Source organism: Cariama cristata, unplaced genomic scaffold (genome assembly GCF_000690535.1).
Source record: "Cariama cristata isolate BGI_N322 unplaced genomic scaffold, ASM69053v1 scaffold6869, whole genome shotgun sequence".
In the NCBI taxonomy this organism is placed as follows: domain Eukaryota; kingdom Metazoa; phylum Chordata; class Aves; order Cariamiformes; family Cariamidae; genus Cariama; species Cariama cristata.
Window position 1 is genome coordinate 67,742 of NW_009636264.1, and position 23,643 is coordinate 91,384.

The 23,643-nt window shown below is 38.7% G+C and overlaps 1 protein-coding gene across 1 annotated transcript in view; it reads right to left on the reverse strand.

Moving 5' to 3' along the window:
- Window positions 1–2,559: 2,559 nt before the first annotated feature.
- Window positions 2,560–23,643, reverse strand: part of PSMB7 (proteasome (prosome, macropain) subunit, beta type, 7) — a gene marked incomplete at its 5' end in the record, with an annotated part of 25,494 nt that continues 4,410 nt past the window's right edge. Inside the window, 3 exons of the mRNA XM_009707853.1 lie at window positions 2,560–2,671; window positions 4,446–4,597; window positions 18,329–18,387. Coding sequence (XP_009706155.1) covers window positions 2,560–2,671; window positions 4,446–4,597; window positions 18,329–18,387 — 323 coding nt within the window. The remainder of the gene's footprint in view (window positions 2,672–4,445; window positions 4,598–18,328; window positions 18,388–23,643) is intronic.

Consider the following 23,643-nt stretch of genomic DNA (forward strand, 5'->3'; position numbering starts at 1 on the left):
TATCTGTTAACTTGGCTACAGCCAGTGAGATGAGTTAAGCATGTACCTGGGGAAAAAAGAAAAACATGCCAAACCAACCCAAAACAAGCATTGCTTCTGCAAATAATTTCTCTTTATTTTTTCCATTTGGCATGATTCTTTTTAGACGACAGGTTCTTGTTAAAAACCAGTGTTTATCTAAGCCAACTAGATTTTGGTGAAGATACTTTTACACATTCAGTAGTACGTTAGGTACTATCGGTAAAACTGAAGCAAAGCAGTGTTTTAAACACTTGGAAAATTTTTTAAAAAGAAATTAAATGCTTTGTTTCTCTAATTCTACATATGGATCAGCCCCTGTCTATTTAACTGTGAAAGCTAATTTACAGAATGTGAATTTTTATGGAATCTCAACCTGATTTGAAGGAGTCATCTTCTTTAACGACATGAAAATTTTCAACCAGCTAAATTCATTCATTGAATCAATGATTTGTTTCATTACTGTCGATGAAAAATATTCACTGCTTTAGAAACAAACGTGGATTCACGTTCAAGTGTTTCCATTTCATTTGCCTGTTCCGAGGAACAGGGCTGCACGTAATGCTCTTGAGGACTACAGCGGGGGAAATAACTACGCCTGTACTGTTACAGCGCTGCTTCCACGTGTGACAGTGGCTAATGCCAAAATGTAGATTTGTGTGTGACAGTTCAAATGCAGCCTGTGCCTGTTTTTTTTCTTAAGAAAAGCATACAATCCTTAATTTTTGGAAATAAGATTAGGGTTAGAGGGTTACATACATATATATGCTTTTAGTGGATTATTTTTTTTTAACCTAATTTGCTCTCCTTAAAGGAAAACTGCAGTGCCATCTCCAACTACTTCCTGTTAAATTTCAAAATATTTATATAGGGTAGCAAAGAAAAGCTATCGATTGCTGTGAATAATGTTGGTATCATGAATGCAAGGTGCCATTTTATTGAGTCTTCTCAGCAGAAAGTTAAGCCTGCTGCGCTCATGAGAGATTCAGGAAATTCAAATCAGCATGAGAATGGAGTGGAGGCATGAAATGGCCCCCCCCATTTCCATGCCAACTTGTTTAATTTACACCCGGCTTCTTTAGCAATTCTTGGATTTAAGGCTGCAGACTGTCACTTTTACACTGCAGCTTTCCTTTAAGCCACAGTGGCAGCTGCACATTCAGCGGGATGGTTGTGCTGCGCCTCTCTTGGTGTGACACAGAAAAGGATCTCTGGCTTCCAGGGAAGCTCAGCTTAAATTTGAGTATCTTGAGAAGTCTGGTCACTTTCTTGCTACATAAAATTTATTAGTGCTTGTAAGTAAATGTATTTCAAAAGGTAATTTTTTGCAATTGTGCATTTTTAGATAAATAAAAAATTATTTACAAAATAAACACCTTTGTTTAAAAAAAAAAAGAGTCCAGTATTAAGGAAAAGAAAAAAAACACCACTGAAAACAGGCCTAAATATGTGTGAAACTGTTCCTAACGGATACTTTTCAGAAAATGGATGAATGGACTACATAAACAGTATCAGTTGTCCCAATGGAAAACCATGTATGAGGGTATTTACCCTCTAAATTGTGGCACATCTAACGCTGTTTCTCCTGGGTGTCTGTTGTGGGATGCTAAGAGTGGGGCCTGGTACCAGTTAACCTTTTGAAGCTGACTGTAGATGACACACCTTCCGTTTTGACTAAATGAGAAAATAAATCTGCACATGGATTTTTCCCCACCCCCCAGATTATGTGGTAGTGTATGAAACAGTTTGAAATCACTTTATCTCAAATACTACAAGCTCAGGATTTTAGGACAAAAAAGGTCCAAGTCAAAACAACAATTAGACTTTGAATTATGCTGTCTTCAGTCATGTAATTTAGAACTGATGTGTGTACCAGTGTGGAGTTTGGATCTCCTCCCTATCCTGTCTCTTATCTACAGAAAACAGGGAAGAACGAACACAAACATCCCCTGATAACCAGTATTGCTTACCTGAGTAACAAAGGTAGAAGCAGTCGGCTGTAGGTCAAGGCCAGCAGTTCAGAACCACCCATACTCCCTACTTTCATACCACTTCTTGATCAGGTATGTACCCATCATGAGAAGAACATTGTTAAATTAAAACTCATCAAATTGGGCTTATGCAGAATGGTTTTACCCTTGCTATTTTGTTCCCAGAGCGAAGTAACAAGGCAGCAGTCACACGTGGTGCTTTTTGTGCCCCCCAGTGACAGCAATGCTTGGTGCCCATGCCAGGAGCCCGGCTCTCTCACAGGCCACTCCAGATCTTTCAGGGTAGAGCCCCACTTACTTTCACAGCCCATGCCACTGCAACCAGGGTTGGCTGCTGCGGTTCTGTTCTGCCTGAGCCTCACATTTTCAGCAGTATAAGAAGGGAAAAGCAGCAGAAGAAATCAACACCACATAAAAACATGGATTAGGAGAATGGTCAGAACCCTCTTTATTCTGTATCATCAGCTGCGTGTTTTCTCTAGCTGCTGGAAGGCTTCTAAATCTAACTAGTGCTGGTCTGCAGTGCCACAGCAGGGCTGCGTGTGACGGTTCAGGAGGTGTCCATGGTTTGTACAGTTTCATCCAGCACCTCAATTTCCAGGAGTGCTACGTTTTCTGTGAGAACAGCAGTAGTTCCTTTTTCACACTTGTATCTACCGTACCTGTTTAAGAAATAGGTGAAAATTAAGCTGGAAGATGGTACTACATCAGAAAAGCTCTCATTTAAAATTTTAGAACTACTCAGCTTTCTCTAGAAGTTTTCTATAAAAGTCACAAGTAAAGGAACTGTGCGTACTGCAAAATCTGAACTGATTGCAATAACTGATGAAGTTTCAGATAAACTAGCATTTTTTAGGAAACACGTCTTCAAAAAAAATAAATTACCAAGTAACTGGAAAGGCTACTTTACAGAAATAAGTGGGATCTCATCATAGTGTCGGACATTCTTACTCTGTACCTTCACTCAAAAACCAAGCAATTTATTTTTTTTGCAACCCTAGAATAATTTTACCACTGTATGAACTGTGGATTTCTGTGCTAAAAATTAGCTAACATTCAACAAAGACTGCCTGTAATCAAGCCATGTTTCATGTAATAAAAACACTCTCCTAGCAGGCCACCTATAGACGTTTCTGCTCAGAAGTGTCACACTTATGGAGCTGCACAGTAAGAAATCCAAAAGACCTTTAACTGGAGCAGTGCAATTCTTGGTGGCTTTGGCCATAGTGTCTGCCTTAAAAAGAAGGGAAAAAGCAATTTCTTTAAACTCTGCTGTTTTGGCAGGGGATTGAAAAGTTGCACAACCACAGGATACGTCCTGAACTGTAACCTTGTTCCCAAAGAGTTCCATACTTGAATGTTTATGACTGAAAATTTAGGAGATTCAGAATTACTGTCTTAAGGAAACAAGCAACAGAATAATGTCACCTTTGTGAAGGATCTACAGTACAGTGTCACATGCTGTGCAACCCTTCCATGCGCTTTAAGGAAATGAACACCAAGAATGGTAAAACAGGGGCTGTACAGAAATCTGTCTTTTTGATGGGGCTTGCCAAATGAAAGAGCTAGGAACAAAAAGCAAAAGTTTCTACCCTCTGGAAATGGTTGAGAGAGGACTGTTTGATTATGAAAGCATGAACGCTTACAAGCTTTTTTTTTATTTATTTATACATGAAACGGGACTCAAGTTTAGTTCAACAAAAAAAATCATCTTGTGACTTCTGTATTTAGCTATTAACTGTAAACTGTCCTTTCAACACATCACAATATATTTCTGGACAATTGGGAGGAAACTAGTGATTAAAAGAATGTCTGTGTTGTCTTAGAAATCTTGCATAAGGCATGTTTTCCAGCCACTGGCTGGAAGGGTCCTTCAGAAATCGAATAAAACACAACCTAGTAGGCACAGGCTTGAGCTTTGGAGTTTTCTCTTGGTTTTTAGCTTTGTCCTGCAGCGAGTTTGTATGCAGCAGCTAACGACAGGCCCTGCTGCCCAATACTGCTTTTTCAAATCCCCACGCTAAGATAGGCAGAACTGCGGAGGGGACAGCGATGCCACCGGTCTTTCTGACACCACACAAATTTCAGCAAGAACAGAGTGGAACAAGACTATGCTGCTACCTGATAGCAAAAGAAACTCCAGAATCTGCTCAGTCACAAATGCAAAACTTCATTACTTCCTCAAACTGCCCGAAACTCAAGAGCAGTCTCCTGGCCTGGTGAAGTGGTGGCAGGTAAGGAATTCATTGGTTTCCTTCACACGTCTCTACGTGCCACTAGCAGCCTCTATTCAGCTGCAGGTACAGCCACTAATTTTTTCTTCTTTAGTTGAAATTCATATACAGCTCTAGAGATTACGCTGTCAAAATTTAGTACTACAGAGAACAGGAATTGCTGGGAAGAGCATGGATAACGCACAGCTTCAGGAACACTGACCTGTCCCCCTTTCTGTTGGCCACATCATACGGACGGAGAAAATCCAGCTTGTTCTTGCTTATAACACAGATATCGATGTTGCTGCCAGAGCCCAGATCATTGTATATGCCAGCTGCAATGGCATCTCTTACAAGCTGTTTGGCTTCCTCTTCCTGGAAAAGTTAAAAAAGCTGTCATTGTACAAGTGTTGGCATTTCACAGAAATGTTTGTCCATGTGACAGTGGAAGCTGTGAACTCCCGCAACAGTAAATGAGATACCGGCACCTTCTTAATCACTGAAGTACTGCAGAGCATTAACGAGAGTGCTGTGTGCAGGGACAACCTTTTATCCTGTTCATCGGCCACCACCCCCAGGATGGATCAGACTTAGGAAAGACAGGCAAGGAAGCAATATTAAGATTTTTGTCTTACTGAATGGAGAACATAAATTTTACAATTTTTGTCTTCCAGGCTTTTGTGCACGTGTACATTACAAGTTCCCTACAGTGGCCCTCTGTGTAACAGCTGCATACAAATTAAAGATTCATACTAGTTTAGTTGCACAACTTCCCTAGGTAGGGACTATTTAATCATCCTCTGTGGTACCAAAATTATTTCTATGATTTTGAACATAGCTTGGTTTGCAAAATTTATTCCGCTCATCTTAGTAGTAACTGTGTGGCAAAGCAGCCTTGCTTTGTACTTAACTGTAGGTGGCTAATATTTTTAATTCCAGTCCTGAACACAAGTGCAGAAAATTTAAAGAAACCTGCTGAGAAAACTGGTCAGACTAGGTACCTCTGTCAAAATACTGCAATTGGTAGTTAAGTTCTTACCATTTAAGTGAAAAAATGGAAAATTTGCTAGTTTCTTTTCTGCTCTACACTTCAGAAATTCCACAGGTAACTAAAGCAAAATACATATTAAATAGAGTTCATTTAATGCATACTGTATATATTTCAAAAGCATGTATTTCTAAGTTACTTTGTACAACTAGAAGAATCGTATTTGTAACAAAACTAGAACAGAAAAAACTAGAACAGGAACTAAAGCTATTTTTGTTACTTCTGAAACCATGCACTAATCCTGCAGAACTTCTAATGTTTGCTTTCTTACAGGTTTTGTATATCTACTTTCTTTTAAAAGGGCAATCACGCAGCTGCCAAAATACGCACACCCCGCGAAACTGCGAGCAATGTACTATTCAGAAGCTGTCTAAATTAGCCCAAAAGAGAGTGCCATGGTGTCTGCGTTACACAAACACAAGAACGTTCAGCTGAGTGTCTTTTACAAGGAAACATTTCAAATTCATCAAACTCTCCATTAAAATATTACAACAGATCTCTAATCATCTTCCATCCTGCCCCAGTAAAATGCCGGCACGGTACCGATGTGAAGGCACGGGTTTGGATGTGCCCGATGACCTCCTGTCGCCCAGTGAAGGCTGTGCCGGCTGCGCTGCCTCCCTCTGCAGCTCCCCACCAAGGCTGAGCTTTTTTTCAAAGGCAGCTTCCTGAAAAATCACAGGTCAGATCCACTGCTATTAGCAATTATTAGCAATTATCCGAGAGGACCAGTAAATCCTTCGTTTTGCACTGTAACTGGAGAGGGTGAGCATGAAGAAGTGTCGCAAAACGTTGTATCATTTTAAATCTTGTAAAAAGCAGGTACAGGCACCTTTTCTCACCGCTGACACCTGCCTGTCCTTGCGACGGAGGGGACATCACAGCTTGACAGAGCCCTGCGACGGCTCAGCGTTAGGGTTCGCTCCTCTGTCCTGCACCTCGTCCCAAGGCACAGTGTTACTTGCCAAGAGAGGCAAAACCAGCAAGGACATGTCCTGCACCCTCAGCTCCACCGAAGCCTGTGCGGAGTGAGTGCTGGTGCTCTGGTCATCTGGCAAAAGTGTCAGAATGCACCGAAAATGGATTGTGTCCGTATATACTCATACACACACCCACACACACTTCAGTCTTTGCAGTAGCCTCTTAAGTACATACTAGAACACACAAGACCCCTCAGATTTTCTCAAAGGTGTATGAGGAACTTCCTTGAAAACTATGACTACAGCGTGTCTGAGTAAAGATAGAGTAAGACTCAAACACATCTACGAACACAGAAACTGGGACTCTGTTTTATCCTCAAGTCATTCATGGCAGTTGCTGCTCAGCTAGCCCAACACAGCCTAACTGAATGCCGGGTTTACCATGATCACTCGTCATTGCTTTGCTGATACTTCACACCTCTGAAGAATCTTCTGCCACTACACATCATGAACGAAAGAGCAAATATTCAGTGCTCATTTTGATAAATGCAGCTTTCAAAAATTTGCTTCGTTTTAAAGGCCTCGGTGTCTCTGCCAGTATCCTGCCAGAGGAACATAACGATGCTGAGATCCACAGCCCGCTCCTACAACGTCTGGCTCGGGCAGCAGCTGCACAAGCCCCAGTGTACAAGTGCAGCTGAAGAGGAGCCCAAAATTAGCTCGGCTACGATCGTGTCTGCCCCCAGCGCATACTCTGCATTCTCCGATGGCCCCTCTCTGAAAGAACTTGTTAATGACAGTATTCCTGTTCGAACAGCTTCATTAACGTACTGACCAGGAGGGGGGCATTTTTTTTTTTCAGTAAACTACAGAAATAGCCTAAGTTCTTTTTTCACTCCCAGTTTTATTAGTATTACTCTTTTTAAAAAAAAAAAGAAAAAAAACACTGAACTGCACTTTCTACCAACCTGACTAGAACGAAGTAGCCATGCTGTTAAAATAATTCCTGTACTTTTTCTGCAGTGGTTTTGCTAGCAAAACTCTGATAAGCAAGCATTTCCTCATTCAACTGACAGAAGACTACTTTCACTGATTCGCTGCACGCTAACGGTATTTTTGTACTATAGTGGAAGTAAATATACTAAAATAAAGCAAAGAAGTATGTATAGATGTGTTTTAAAAATTAACTTGTAGCAAAACCGGAATAATTTTAAGATATTACGTGAATGCCAGTATAAGAAAAGCACCGCAGTTTAGGCAAACTAAAGCAGAATGGTGGGGGTTTGTTCCACTCTCCCTTTTAATTTAATCTTTTTTAGACAATGTAAATCTTGCAGATTCCTCTCACTAATTTAGATTTACTTTTTAAAATGTACTCTTATCAATGTACTGTTATCAAAATAGTTCTAAAAACATCCCGTACAGTAGAGCTCAGCTGTAACTGCACTAAGGCATCTGCTACACTGAGAAAGTCTAAAATGCTCTCTCAGCTCTTTCATCTGATACAGTGCAGATTCATCTAGGTTCATGAACCTGGAGTAATTTTAATGTTGGAAAACCCGGCTTCAGTGCTGTCGCCTCCTCCTCTTTTCATAATTTAGAAAGATGACCAGAATAGCCACAAGAAAATAAAAATAAATAAATTAAAAACCAAAACAAAACAACCCACACCACACAATATTCCTTGATAGAGATCCTGCACACAAAGTCCTAGCCAGGACTGCTATTCTATAATCAGAAAATAGGGAGCTAGCATGAAAAGTGCTGACACGGTCTTAAGTACAGGGGCATGAATGAGTCGCTGTAATAATTAATCTTAAAAAACCCTAAGAGTTCAGAGTATATAAAAGGAGCACTTCCTACTTTATGGTTGCAAAGACCAAGCTAACTGGGAATGTCATTCTCTTGGGTCCACACTGCTGCTTAAATGAGATTACAGCAAGAGCGACGCAGTGTAATACAAGTCAGTTGTGACAAGCAGCGCTTTATAGAGCTCTCTGTTTGTCTCCATCACCACATCAGGCAATGTGTCCCAGGACTCCAATGTGCAACTCCATTTACCACTACATGACAAATGGGCAGCACTTGTAAAAGGCACAAAGAGGTCCAGATCAGCCGTGTAATGGTCACCGCAGATGCACGGTAGTGCTGGAGGGGGGCGGGGAACAGACCCCCAAGTTCATTAAAGTGACCAGTAATGGATCTTTCAAAACGTGTCTTAGGAATAGTACAGTAAAGGCTAAAATAAATAACTCAGCATGGAAGGCTAATCTGAAATGGTGTTTGATAAATTATTTATAACACAGACAATTGTCTGCATTTAATATTGGCGCTACTGGTAGCATCTTTAAAAGATGATTTATGTGTTGTAATGCCATTAAGCTTTATATGGGCCCACTGCTAGCTATAAAGTCTGCTGAGATTTAGAGAATGAGTTTTAAACTGTCACTGCAACATCATAGTAGATAGAGCCTGTATTAAATCTTTACTTTAAACCTGTTATCTGGAGAGTTGCATTTTGTAGACACTCAAGGACTGATAGATTACCTCTCTACAGCTGCTATGCTCCAAGTCCCAAACAGCACCAATAAGAACTTTTACACATTATTCTTGTATATGACTTGAATCGAGTTTCTCTTCTCACTTAAGCGATTTCCAGATTTCAAATGCTACTGAAGGAAAAAAGAGACTTTCCTACAGAAGATGTGGCTATTTCTACATCATACTACCATTACCTTTACTAATAGCTTTTAAACAAGTTTATCATTCTGCCTCCAGCAGCAAGGGAGCAGATGGAACAGCTTTGTGAATATTATTTCCTCAACATTTTGTAGCTTTGCAAGCAAGTTAAACAGGAGATACCTTTTCCAGATTTAAAAACTGTAGAAAGGATTTTCTTTTTTAATTCTTACAAAAGTGAAACTACTACCTTCTGCAGGTCACCAGTCTGCACTATATATCCCATATCTAACAGCAGTTGCCCAATAGTAAGTCTTGCCAAGAATTTGAAATATAGTGCACAATGAACATCAGTATAGAATGAATACAATAGTAACAATTTTTGTAAAAATAAAAAAAACCTGAAACACTTATCACAACGGTCTTTTACAAAAGAATGAAATTTGTTCAAATTATCTAATGCAAAAAGTTGATCCTACGTAAAGTGAGAATGCACAAGACTCATGGGAAGAGAACAGGAGAAAAAAAATAATCAGAAGCTTCAGGAAGGACAGTGATAATAAAAATAAATCTATAAAGGAGTGTTGGGAATTTGGGGCTAGGAAAGTGATACCTCTTGAAGGACATAAGCATAATTAGACTTTGGAAGAGTAATCAGCAGACTACAACGTGTGAGAGGATGTCCAAGTCTGCCTGCTGGGAGAAGTTGTGGTAGAGATCAATACGTAACTGGAAGCAATGCTAAAATCTGCTGGCTAAGTCCAAAGAGAGAACAATGCTGAGAAGCAGAGTACTTCGTGTTTTTCTTGTAAGGGGAGGCCAGTCTTTCTAGCTCTCCCCCTTGCCCTTCTTCCTCCACCATCTTTTGTTTGTTCTCTGAAGAGTCACAAAAGAAGTTGGAGGCAGAATGCTGAGATTATCAGAATATTCCCAGCACATGATGGAAAAATCAAGATCTCTAAAGATACCTAGGACTAAAACTGTGCCCTGTATAGGTGTAAAGATGGCATCACCTCCATTCTACTGAATTTCAACTAGACATTCTTTTGGAATCATGTATGTTCTAAAGAAAAAACTTGAATCTAGAGAAAAATGTGCCTTCAAATATACACAAGTTTATTTAGTTCTACCGAACAGCTGTCAAAGACCGAGATAAACAGAAATTTAGAAATTTCTAAAGCAAAAGGGGAGGGGTGAGGTGAAATAACTTTATTACTTTGTGTGTTAAACAGCTAAGTTACTTTAAATCAAGGTAACATATCATGTTATTTTCCAGTTCTGTTTCCACAGCTTTATTTAACCAGAAACTAAAATGCTCTGAGTTCTGAAACATTACTTTCATTCACTTGCAGGAAGGCAAGCGAATGACTCAATATTTGCACAACAAACAGTGTCAAGGACTCAAAGACTATTAAATATGATTCGAATTTTCTCTCCAGAATATATCCTGTTCAAATGCTGTGGAACATGCCTTCTGTTTGGAATGGTGACTTCAAATACATTTGTCTAAATTTTAACTTCTGTGCAACCTTTCAAAGCTGGACTTCTATTTAAAAGGGAAAAAAAAGCACACAGGCCAGTTTCCGTGAGATACGTTCCTGTATTTCCTTGCGTCACTGTACTACTACTCCGTTCGTCAATGGGCACCCTCTCAAATGCAAAGTCTGCAGACCCTCTCAGTGCCACCACCATCACCACCACAGTACGTTAAAAGGCAAAAACGCAACTTGCTTAAATCCCTGGATTATGAACACATCAGGGTTAACATGCTGCCTACTTTACACAGAAAATACAGAAAAAATAGTTTTGTTAGAAAGTGGCCATTTTCAGCACAAATATGGCATGGGCAGGAAATTATGCAAAAAGAAATCAGAGCATAGCACTGACCTAGCAGTCTTGTTAAAACTCAGCAATGGGAGTTTTTACACAAATGTACCCACATTCATCCACTAATCATAGATTAGGTAATTCTTTACTGCATTTGATGTCAGTTTTGTCATGAATACATGTTAGTAAATGTTTATTTTTCTCTTTTCTACTGAGAACTTTTCAAATAAAATGCACCTTAGTCCCCAATTATTATTCTCAGCGATTACAGTTTTCTCATGTTCTGACGGTAGACGCCTGCAAGCCCAGACTCATCACCATCTCCCCCTTTCTGATATTGTGCACCACACAAGTACAATAAACCATGTTAATATTTCATACCAGTGTGAAATATGCTGGAGTATCAATTCAACATCTGCTGTCTTTAGGGTACTGGCGTCCCGCAGAGACACTTTCAATTTGTAATTGAGTTCTATACTGAATTAATCAGCAGTTTATCTTTTTTAGTAAAATAATGTCTTCCCCACTAACCTGGATTTACACTAACAATTTATGCCAAATTACCTGCCAAGGCAAGAAACTTACATGATTCGGAACTACTATTCAATAACATTAGTTCCTATATGTCATGCCTTATATGAAGATTAGTACAATACATATTTCCAATGGTACAGAATTAAATTACAAGCTCTTCTCTCAACGATGGGATTTCTTTTAATACTATTCCCATATTCTGAACTAAGAATGAATATGAAAATTCTTATGTCTGGGTGAAGTTCCTGGGTTTTTTTTAGGGAACTGATTCTCAAAATAAAAGGAACTCACTCAACAGTAAGAGCTGTAAATTCTGCCAGGCTGCAAGTTCTACTCTGACAGTGCGATATCCCCAATTTTCTGTACAGCTGCATTACCACACAGCAACATACTGAACCGTAGCTACCAGGAAGTAGCCAGATATGTAAACCCTGCAAAAGATGACAATTAAAATTACTATGTATTATTACTGCATATCAAAAAATTAATATCCAGCAATAATATGTCTGGCTTCAAATAAAGTAAATCTCTGTTCATATGACTATTACTTTACCTCTGAAAAAAAAGGATGCAAGGGAATGAAGATCAACATTTTATTTGGAAAAAGAAGTCCTGGGCCCTCTGGTAGTTCTTCCTTCCCACGACACCAGAACGCTCCATAAAGCTTGGTGGCTGGGAGGGGGCCTCCCCCGACAGCCCCGGCTGGCTCCCACCCTCCGCCTCATTCCCATTCACTCTGCCCTGCTCAGGCAGAAATTGCACTCTCCCTCCACAGCCCTCGCCGCAGGAGCAGCGCTCGGGCTTCGTGCCATGTGAAATATTTTCTGGTGTGTTTTGCCTGTGTTCTGCAGTTATGGGAGATATACAAACTGAAACAATTTAAACTGGAACACCTGCTCCTAAGAAATGCATCAAAAATAATTACCTGTCCTACATCCACCCTGTGCAGTGAAATGATCTCTTAACACAGAGCTCTGCTTCTGACTAGCTTGTCTACATTATTACGTACAAAGTTCAAGTGTTACTTTCATAAAGGTGAAAAAATCATTGCTCTTTGTCATGCAGCAAGGCCCAATTTAAACCAAGGTAAAATTTATTTCCCTCAATATAGTTTGTAAACAGAAAACTAGAAGGTGCTACTGGGTATCACTGGTAACTCAGACTGGTACTGTCAGCAGTTTCCCACCTGATTTCTGCACAGAAATTGCGCTTTGATATATTCAGAAAGCACACCTCAGAACACGTCTCCAGCAACCCTAGCCATTCCAGAGCACATCCAGGTAGCACATTTTAAAACAGCCTCGTATTTCCTGCTTAATGTTAGTTCCACAAAGGAAATCAATCCAAGGCACAATTCCGTGAAAGAAGATGAGAACACCAACTGTCCAATGTGTCAAGCAGAAAGCAGGTTACCACAGAATAATTTTAATCTAAAAATAAGAAACAGCATGATAAGCCTTTATTTTCTGGATGACTCTATGCACTAACACCCTATATTTGCCCACGGAAACTCATCTCTCTGAAGGAGACAATAACACAGGTATGTAAGGAGAGCATGAGATCTGTATCGCCATGAGCTCTGTCAGAAAAGGCAGTGAAGATATGCCACGAACAGTCTCTGTCACTGGGTAATGAAATAAACAGATACACAGAGCACATAAATACTAAGTACTTATTTTTGTTCACAGAGTCAGGATTTTTTCCCTCCCCCCATTGACTTAATATCTGTGTTTGACACCAACAGGGGTTCAAGTATCTCAGGCAGGCTCTCCAGCTTAACTCTGATAGTCTGGCTTGATCTCTATTGTCTGCTGTCTGAGTTCAGCCGACAAACCTCCCAGCGAGTGGTCACCTTCCTATGGAGTCATTAAACCTCTGACTGTCAGCTGGTGGGATTAGCCTGCAGACTTCCACACCTGAGCCCTATGGCAGGGACACAGGCATTTTGATCACCATCACTAATGAATACAGAATTCATATGCAGCCTGTCATTGCTCTTGAGCCTCGAATCACACAGATGCAGGCTAAGTAAGACTGATGAGACAACTATTGTTGAAGATCAGAGAGTTTTGACAGTTTCCAAAAATAGCTCAGTGTTATTGTCAGTACTTAATAAACAAAAATAATACCACCATATTGTGGGACAGTAGGAAACATGAGCACAGAAACATTTGAATGATCTGTATGTCAGCTGTTTAAAAATGGAAGAAAGTGACATGTTTTCATAATATTTTGTACTATGCCTGATGTATTTTTTTACTGAAATAAGAGGTACGCAGTCAAAGTTGCATTTAGACTACTTTTTACTTTGATACGGCAAAGACCATCAGCTCACACCAAGCATCTGGAAGAAAGCATTCTTTATGCCTCAGCTGCTTCACTCTGGGGATATGGGGCTACTCAAAAGTAGCTCAAAAATCAGTGGCAAAGCCAGAAACAAAACTGTGGACAAGAAGAACCCAAGTCTACACATTTTGCAACTTCCAGTCCTCTTCCTTCCTATAATTTCTTTGTGAACACACCTACTCCAACAGCTGCAACTATTAACTGAAAAAGGTTACTACCTCCAACTCCTCCTACCTGCCCACCATTTCTCCTTTTACAGAGAATTACCCAAATCTGCCAGCTGAATTGCTCCTAAGATTGCTACCTAACCCATGTCTGTCAAAACCAAACAAGTTCGCAAAAGTAATCACTGCCGAATGACCACAAAAGCAAACCAGGCCAACAGGTGGAGTGCAAATCTCAGGGAGGAGAGGAAGCAGTTTTTCGGACAGCATGGCAGCTGCAGGTGGGTAAGTGCCTATGCTCCAAGCAGAATATAGTCGGAACAGCCCCCTCTTATTTTAATCTGTTCTTACTCCTCCAGAGTATTTTTGTTTTCATTCAGAACCACTTGATTTCCTGCCACACTTAAAAAAATGGTATAATAAATGACTATAAATATAATCTCACTTTTTTGGGGTGATCTATTTTTTATTAAATATCTGCCAGACTACCTCCTTCCACTTTTGCCCCCCCCCCACTTATTCTGTGCCCCTGAACTCATTACACAAAGATTCACTTCCCTTTCCCTGCAATAGTTCCTTTCTGTGGCTTCTACTGATTCTCCCCCTTTTGGATCCTCTTTTTATTAAACCTGGCTGTTCTAATGAAATACAGAAAAGAAATGAAGTTACAAGCAGCCTGGTTCCTTGCTTAAACATGAAGCTCTTGTCAGAAGGCTACAACATAGCCTCGCTGTACATCAAGTAATAATTCTACAGACAGCAAGCTTCTACTTTTCAAACAACAGCAGTCAAATACCAGAATAAAATATATACTATCCCCCCTCCCCCAAATCTCCCTAGGAATTCAATAACCACAGTACAGATAAACCCAGAATTTCAGCATTTAATACTGTAGACATTTTTCTCCCAGATCATGATGGTTTCCATATCCACTGACTCAGAGTATTTCTTTACTATTGTTTAACACCAGAAGGCATGAATGCATTTGCAAAATCTGACTGTAAGGTTTAAAAACCACGTGGCTACTCTACTGAAAGAAAAATTGGCTGCAATGAAAGAGCTAAGCTCAAAACACTCTATTAGATGTGCTGTTCTTCCACTTATGTTTTTTAAGGTAGATCTATAGCTGCCCACATGACAGATTAATATTGTTCCACAATAGTTAGGTGCTTGGCATTACATTTTTGAAGCATCTACAGGCCTTCAGGGCTGAAAGTGTTCACATCTTCAGCAATCTATAATGGTTCCTCTAGAGGTCAGCACTTGCTTCATAATGAAACATGCCTCCATAAATCAGACTGCAGAAGTGGCACTCGTGTACGTCACCATCTATCTTAGCAGTTTCTCTGAAGGATGTTGGGTAAAGATCATCTCCCGGCATTGCAACCAGGGAAAGGACCATCACAGTTGGCACTGATAAAGCATGTGCTACTTAAATCTGAAGACACACTAAGTCTATGGAAAAAAACACATCCTGCTGGTGTTAGCATGCCTCAGGCAGTGGTAGAAGCTTCAGCAACTCATCTTCAAAAGGCAGAGAGCCAGGGCTCTAGAAACCTGCAAAAATTGGCTAAGCCTGCAGTCGTCTTCTTTTTTTTTTTTTTTTTTTTTTGAGTTGAGCATCTTCAAAGTCTACGATTTTAACTGTAGGGCACAGCAGCTGCCACTGCAGATTTGATCCTCTCAGCTTTTGGCAGCTCTCAACTTGAAATTCTAGCAAAAGAATTTTTCAAGTTGCTATTATTGCCTGTCATGGATTTATAAATATTGTGCACTATCTGCTGTGGCATGGCTCTCATGGGACACCAGTGCATGCCAAAAGCATAACAGAATGAAAAACAGTTCCTATTCTTCAAATAAATGCTAATTTTTTTTTTAACTGTGCTCACACGATGCGTTTGGTGATCAGCTTCAATAGTACAGAATATATATCAGAGGCAAAAAAGCTGATTGTCTTTTCCAGTAGTATTCAGCTGCTACTTTCATTAAGCTTGTTTAATTACATTCCAGATGCTAATTTGCAAGTCGATACCAGAGGGTGCAGGACAGTTTGCCTTTGAATCATTTTTCTGTGATGTGATGGTCTTGAAGCACACCACTACCCTCCAGTAGCCCTAGCAAGATATTCTGACAATTAGTGCAAAAGAAAGCAGCATTGATCTTGACAGAAAAATATTAATCCTCTACCCATTTTATTAAATTAATCTCCAGGAATTTAAAGTTTATCATCACTGCCATTTTACAGCAAGTTTTAAGTAAAATATACATAGCGTACTTCAGATTTAATTTAATTTCAATAGAAACATAATTTGTTATTTTGTTACTTTACTGGAAAAAAACCACATCTGACTTAAAAGGTAAATATTTTAAGCTGGCAGCCGTAACAATATGAAGAAGTGTTTAAGAGTACAGTTGGGCTTCGTCATCTGAAACTTTGCTGGTTTAGTTAATATGATTACTGAATTGTTATCGGATAACAGAATATCTAGTAAAAACAAAGGAAGGGTTAAGGTGCATGCAAGTCTCAAAGACCTAAATATCTATTTCAACAAATTGGTAGGCTGCATTTCTACATGCTTGTTATAACAGTGAATATCTGCTGCCATTTATGGTTGTGTATGAAGACAATTTAATTAGGATGACCTTTCTAAATAGGAAAAGTTGGAGATTTACCAATTTTTGCTGCCTGTTTTGGTTGCTCTTACACAAAGAATGACTTAAAATACAAGCTTGAAAACTAGCTGAGAATAAGATGAAATTTTTAGTTTCACAGCACAGCTCTGACATTTGTATCTCTGAAAGCAGACTATTATGCTGTAGCTGTTGATTCCAAGGATTTGTAGTCCGTGTTTTCGGTATGAATAGCACACATGCCAAGTGCACAGTCACACAAGAGGCTGGAAAAAGAGACTCTGCCATTCTTACAGTGGCATGAGGGGAGAGGAAAAAAAAAAAGTAGAGAGTCTACCTCTATCTAGCGGTTCTTTCTATCAGTCATCTAGTGTAATGCTACCTGCAGAAGAAACTTGAATGCCTAATAAAAATATTCCGGTATTTCTGATAGGATTTATAAATATACCAGAGGCCAGTAGTCCAGTGTCTTCACATACTGCCCAAAACATTGCAGCAACACAGCAATCCTGATCTTACTGCATTTTCCTATTTTTGCATGCCTACAACTATTCAACTATTTCATACATACTGACAGAAAAGAAGCCAGTTCCAGGAATAATTGGAAAACTGCTTATTACTAACTCTTAAGCAGTTTAATGGAAAACTTCTCGGAACAAGTTTGTGGGGTTTGTTTTAATCAACTAGTATTTCACATCACATTTCTTCAGGAGATGTAACAGGGTACACCACATCACTTAAAATTTTACATTTAATTGTTCAACTTTAGAGAGGAACTCAGTGGACTTATGGGATGATCACCTGAAAATATAGTGCATTTGAAGGGGAGGAAATGACTCACAACCATTGCATTACAAAGATGAAGAATATCTGAAGACCTTTTCTGAAGCAAATCAACTTTTTCCTTTTCCATGTTGTTCGATACTGAATAGCTGTAAGATTTGTTATATCTGCATTTCAGGCTGAAATGATTGCAACACTGTTACAAGTAATTTTTAACGGGTTCAGTTTCAATTTTGTGTTCAATTCTCAGTTTTTTCTTTGCTGTGGAATTATTAGTCAATTGGAATGAGAAGCAGCATTCACAGAAAGTCTGAAGGGATTAATGTGGTTTAAAAGAGGGCTTGACATTGCTGAGGCATTTCACAAAATACAGTTACAGAAAGCCCTTTAATTGTTCTGGGTTTATTTTCATCAATAGTCTGTCTGCAGATAACTGGATTTTTCACTGTTTAGTTTAGCAGGCACTGAACACGGTGTAACTAAGTGTAAGGAAATACTATAGATAATACAAAAATAATGTACTGCATACATTCATAACTGAATAGCTTATTCTGACCTTAATCACGACACTCCAGCTTTTAGCCCTCCTGAATGATTCTCTATAATGAACAACCAAACACTTTTCAATTTTTATCAAGATCATCAACAAAACACAAACAACCCACAACCTTATAAATCTTCTGATAATCAGCTTTCAAGTAGATACTAAAAATAAAAGTGTGGTTACTAGTTCTGAACATACCCAATCAAACCAGAAATCTAACCGGTTTCATACACTACTTGAACATTTTTTGTTGATTTTACAATCTTGAAAAGAGAATGCATGATTGAGAGAGGACTGACTACTGACAGAAAAACAGCAATATTGACTATGCAAGGGCTGTTAAATTCCAGAATTCAACTATAATCAGTAAGTTGTATGTTTTTAAAGCTTTCACGTACATTCAAATCACACAAGTTTTTCCATATGCAAATTTGCAAGAGGCTGTATTTCTTTAAATTTACTTTACACATCAATTTTTACAGCTCTGCAGTAAGCTGACAGTAGTACATTTTAAGTGCAGGGAAACTAGAGCAGATTTAACTTCTTTAAAGCTTCAAACTTCTTCTGTTCTTATGATTATGAGGATTACTGAGGGAAGAAATACTGAGGTTTAAAAAAACAATTTCTTACCTCCATGTCCAGTTTGTATTTATCTTCAAATACTGCCATGGCTGCTAATGATCCAGAACCTATGGTAACAAAATTAGGACACTTATTTAGCCAGTGTCTTTAGACACAGTTGGGTTTTTTTTAAGGAAAAGATAAAAAATATCAGCAGCACAAACCAGATTGAAGTCTACCTTAGCTTACTAAACCCTCTGAAGTGTCTACCCTCTTTCAGTCCAGCACCTAATTTAATCCTAAATTTATAGCTAGTGTACACAAACTTGTCACGGTCCCCGTTCTGACAGCCTTTTTCTTTTTACTATTTTGAACACAAAGATACAAAAATGAGGTTAGAAAAAGAGTCCACCAAACACCACAGTTTGTAATCCTACTCCTCCATTTCTCTTGTCCCACTTTTGTGCCTGGCCACGTTAGAGGGTATGTCACTTAATACTAAGACACTCAGAATGAATAGATTGCTTTAACGAGCTGCCCTGGCACAGTCACCTTAACACACGGGGATGAGTAAACTAGCAATGGTAATAGGGTAGCTGGCTGCTGCCATCAGGTTATTTCCCATATCTACTTTTAAACAGTTTATTATGCATTTACCTTGTGCCATTATTTTTACATTGAACAGTAACAGCTGAATAGGCAAAACGACAGATAGGAAAACACGAGTTTAACATTACTTCTCTTAAAGGATGCAGTGCGAGTGTAGTAATGGAACAGAAGCCATCTCTACCCAAAGCACTGTAACGGTGGGTATCATAAATGTGCTTTCCGAAATTTAATATGAAAAGCAGTATGATACATGTTGAAACTGTAAACTTGCTTTGTTCAGAAAGAGTGAGTCTTCAGGAAGGTATCTTGTCTGTCTGTGGCCCTAAGCGTATTTCAGAGAGCACTACTTTTGGGGAGCGAATAAAGTTACCTGCAATTTTTTACTCCAATTAGAAGATTTTTTTGGCATTTATTACTTTTTAACTTGTTTTGCATACTGCTATCTGTTTAGCTGGGTCACAGAGAAAGCCATATTTTCTATTTAAAATGATTTGTGTATATCGCTTGACCACCTCAATGGTTTAGTGAAAGAAAAAGGCAGCGATTAAACAGTTTCAAATGAGGTGTCCTGCTGATTTTATCAAGTCTGCTGAATGTATAATGAAAAAGGAGAAGCTGACAGTGACACTGTTGAGAAAATACAGACTACCTTATCTGAACCATTTAAGGAGGTCCAATTATAGATCAAATTTAAAGGGTAGAAACAGCAGATTTACAGACACAAATCAATGAACATGGTAATCCCAATGAATATGACAGATATTCCTGTTACAGAATATTGCTGTGGTTGAGGATCATTACCTTTACAGTACCAAATACATCACACCTAAAAGCAGTAGGACACTCTAAGTGTGTACTTGTATTACAGGCAATGACTATTCATTTATACCTCGGAGCAATGCACGACTCCATTTTTTAAATGCTGAAACTGGGAATAAAGAAGATTTTTAAGCAAGTAATAGCAGAAATGAACCACTGATACAAACAGCTGATATCACAGAACAAATCACAAAGAAAAGGAATTATACTGATCCTTCAAACAAGGTCAAAATAAGGTGTGTTCCAAAAAAATACAGGACTTGAACTGTAAAATAATTTTTCTTGTGGAAAGACATAGGCACATTTCTAATGGGGCGGGGTGGAATCTGAGATGTGGTCTCTGACCACATTCTTACTGCACTCAAATGAAGGCCTAGCATAAGCAGAATGGGAAGCCTCAAAACTAGAAAACAATCTTATCCTTGGATAAGAGTTCTTTGAAGAAAATTAAAGACACAAGAATGAAAGTACAAAAGGTAGTATCTGACAGAAATTACTACATTAGCTACTGAGCTAAGAAAAAGTGGTCTTAATTTCTTAGAACTTCTACTGACAAATAAAAATTATCAATAACACCAAAATTACAATAATCTCATACATGGCTTAGACTGGATTCATTTCTCCAGCTCCTTTTAAAAAAGAAGTTCCCAGAAGAACCTATGGGCAAGAACTCAGCAGACTTCTAAAGAAGAAGAAAAAGGGAAAAGGCAGGGGGGAGCCTTATGTTACATTACATGAAATCCTCTATACATAAAGAATTATACTTTTAATTATTTATCTCACTATGTTACCAAGATGCAAATAAATGCCAAATCTAATATCAACTTTAAATAAATAAATGCAGACAGTCCTGTAATATAAGTTTTCAAAGAGTTGTTGAAAGTCTTAATTTAATTAAACCTACATGTAGACATTTACATCTGAAAACCAAGATCCCAAGGAGGCTGTAACAGAACAGCAAGTAAAGCTGGAAGAACTGCATAAACTCATTTGGTTTTTTTCCTCTACTGCTTATAAATCCTAAACATAAGCTGTATAAGCTTGCATTCAAAAAAAGTGGCTTAGAAAAAGGTCTCACAGCACAGCTAAGCATTCTCCGCGAGAACAGATTTTTGTAATCTTATAGCACAATGAAAATTCTTTACTCTTAGTAGCACCAGATGTAAACACCGTGTTTTCAGAAACACAAATAGATGTATACTGCCGAGTTCCTCCATCAAAACAAATCATCTGCTGTTTGACAACAGCAATATGAACTGTTTTGAAAAACAGTAATGATGTGCACATATTGACCTGTAGCACAAACTAAGAAAAACCCCTCAATCCCCCTATTTGCACCACTGGTGGACTGAAACCCCATCACTTGACTGTCCACACAGAAATGCAGAAAACCGGCAGTGGACAGTTGCTCACCAACACAGTTGCGAACCTCACTATCCAATTACACCGACTTCCCTCTACTCGTCAAATTCCACATACGATCCGAACAGCCCCACAATGTTCCAAGTAGTTCAACTGACTTGTGAAAGCTACGCATTGTAACAGGAGAGGTGGCAATAAAATCTGTGAACTTAAGCAAACATTGGAAGTATGGTTTTCTTATTGCAGTTCCTATAAAAGCACAGAAAACTTAGATATTAAGGGTCCACGGAGAACTTGGTTGTATGTGGGGAAACAGCTGTTCTCTTGTCCGTGTACTCAGTGCCCACCAATAATTCATTCTTAACAAGCATGCTTTGCCTTTATGTAGAAACAAGCCTAACAATTCCCAAACATACTGTCTGGAGAAAGATAAAATCCAAACATTGCAAAACACCATCCATTAATTAGGGATCGATGTTCCCACCTCACACACACAATAACTGATTTAAGTCACTACCAGTTAGGAGTCAACATTGCTAAGATGCAGCAGTTCAACCTCAAATCTATTAAAATATTCAGGGAAGCTGTGAGATAATGCGTCCTTAACTAAGCTCATATTCAAATTAATACCAAATCAAGTATCCATCTTAGATAACTTTAGTTTTAAATCTTAACAACACAAAACCAATGCAGGAATAGGAAATTTTCTTTGTTGGGATTTTTTTTTTAAATGCTGGAAGTTTACAACTGTTCTGTGTATGAGCAATAAGAATAATTAAAACCAAGTATAATTGGTAAATTCATCATGTATTTGGTTTACATAACATTCAGGAAAAAAACCTTTCAGCTAGATTTTTAAAAACCACTAACTGCTATGAATGGTTACACTTCAACAACCTTGGAAACACAATCATTAAGAAAAAAATTCCACGTCAATTCCAAAGAATTTATTTTGCACACATTTTCAGTAAGCTACACTTTAGAAACAAGTATTCGGGAAGTATTAATCTGGCATCTAAATATACAAAAATATTGATTGCCAATCAAATTATAAAGAACTACAGAAACTGAGATGCAAAGCAGCATCTATTCTAAGGCAAATGCTTTTCAGTCTGATAATTAGCAAGAACCAGGTAAGTTATGAGACCATAAGAGATTTTATTTTTTAATTCTTTAAGAAACATTGGTCATTTCACCAGTTTTCACAACTAAGTTATTAAAAAATTTCTGGACTCAACTGTAATAAACTCACTTTAAAAATCCCATCTGGTCTTTACTTGAGCAGTTGTACCACTTCAGTATTGATTTAAAGTGAACTGCAATTATTGATAAACAGCAAAAAAATCCAGCTGACAATAATTTCCACTGCGTTTTGCAACGATAGTAGCTTTTCTAAAACAGATGAACTGGATCTTTTTAGCAGACCATTCACTGAAGGCAACTTCTCATTGCTAAGCACAGTCCATTCTCATCACCCAAGGACCTGTTTGCTACCTCAGCCTGCCACACTGGAGGATGTAGAGCCTTGAGAGAGTAACATTTAGCACTTCCTAATCCATCAGTGTCAGGGCTCCCTGACAGGGCATTTATTCACACGCACTCATTGTTATTCAATTTGCTGTTCATTCTAGGTAAAAATTCGGTGATCTCCACAGCCCCATCGATTGGGATCATTTTTCACCCTGGTTCCTGGCTGAGGGGCTGAGTCTCAGCAGTGCTAGTGCTTGCTCTGCAGGACGACCCTGCCAATGCATGAAGAGCTGATTTATGAATATGAAGCAAGGCTGGTACCAGGGGACTCACTTTAGCCACTAGAGACTACTGGAACATACTTACTGTTTCCAAAAGCTGAACTACAGACTTCAAGTGCTTTAATTTTATGCATGCATTTCATTATAAGTCTTGGCCAGAAGCTTTCCTAGACAAGCCAAGCAATCAGACAATCTTGCATCGTTTGCTGAAATCCAATTTTGTCCTTTGTCAGCATAAACAGTTTAATTTGATGTTTTCACTCCTGAGTAAGCACTGAGTATCTTTTAAATCTCCCTTGCAAGGGAGGACATCACTCTGTCCATCCACAAACACACTCCAGCACATTAAACCAAACAAAAACCCAACATCTCAACCACCTTTCTTATTTAACAGCGAATTTCCAGAAATTAACTAATGGCCAACAGTACCTACCCTGATTTAATAAACTGCCCTCAGAACATTTGGGTAAAAAATAGCAAACAATAGATTAGTCTAAATAAGATCAAAATACAATTCTAACTCCTAACCCTGATTTGACCTTTGATACTTTTTCTGCTCTCTCAGTTCCATCTTATATTTATATGCATAAGCTAATCTTTTTACTAAAATATATCCTAGTCACTGGAGAAAGTACCAGTGTACTGGGTGTTGAAAGGTAAAGGACATTTATGCTGAGAAGGGCTCTGCTTGACAGCATGGCCAAAAGTAAGGTGTAATCACCAGACGCAGACCCGCTGCAGCTGACAGCAAATCAACCTTTAAGCTACAAGGAACTTCAGCCACTGATATTCTACTTCCTACTTGTTTGAACTTATTCTGCCACTATGTTATTTTTGTGGAGG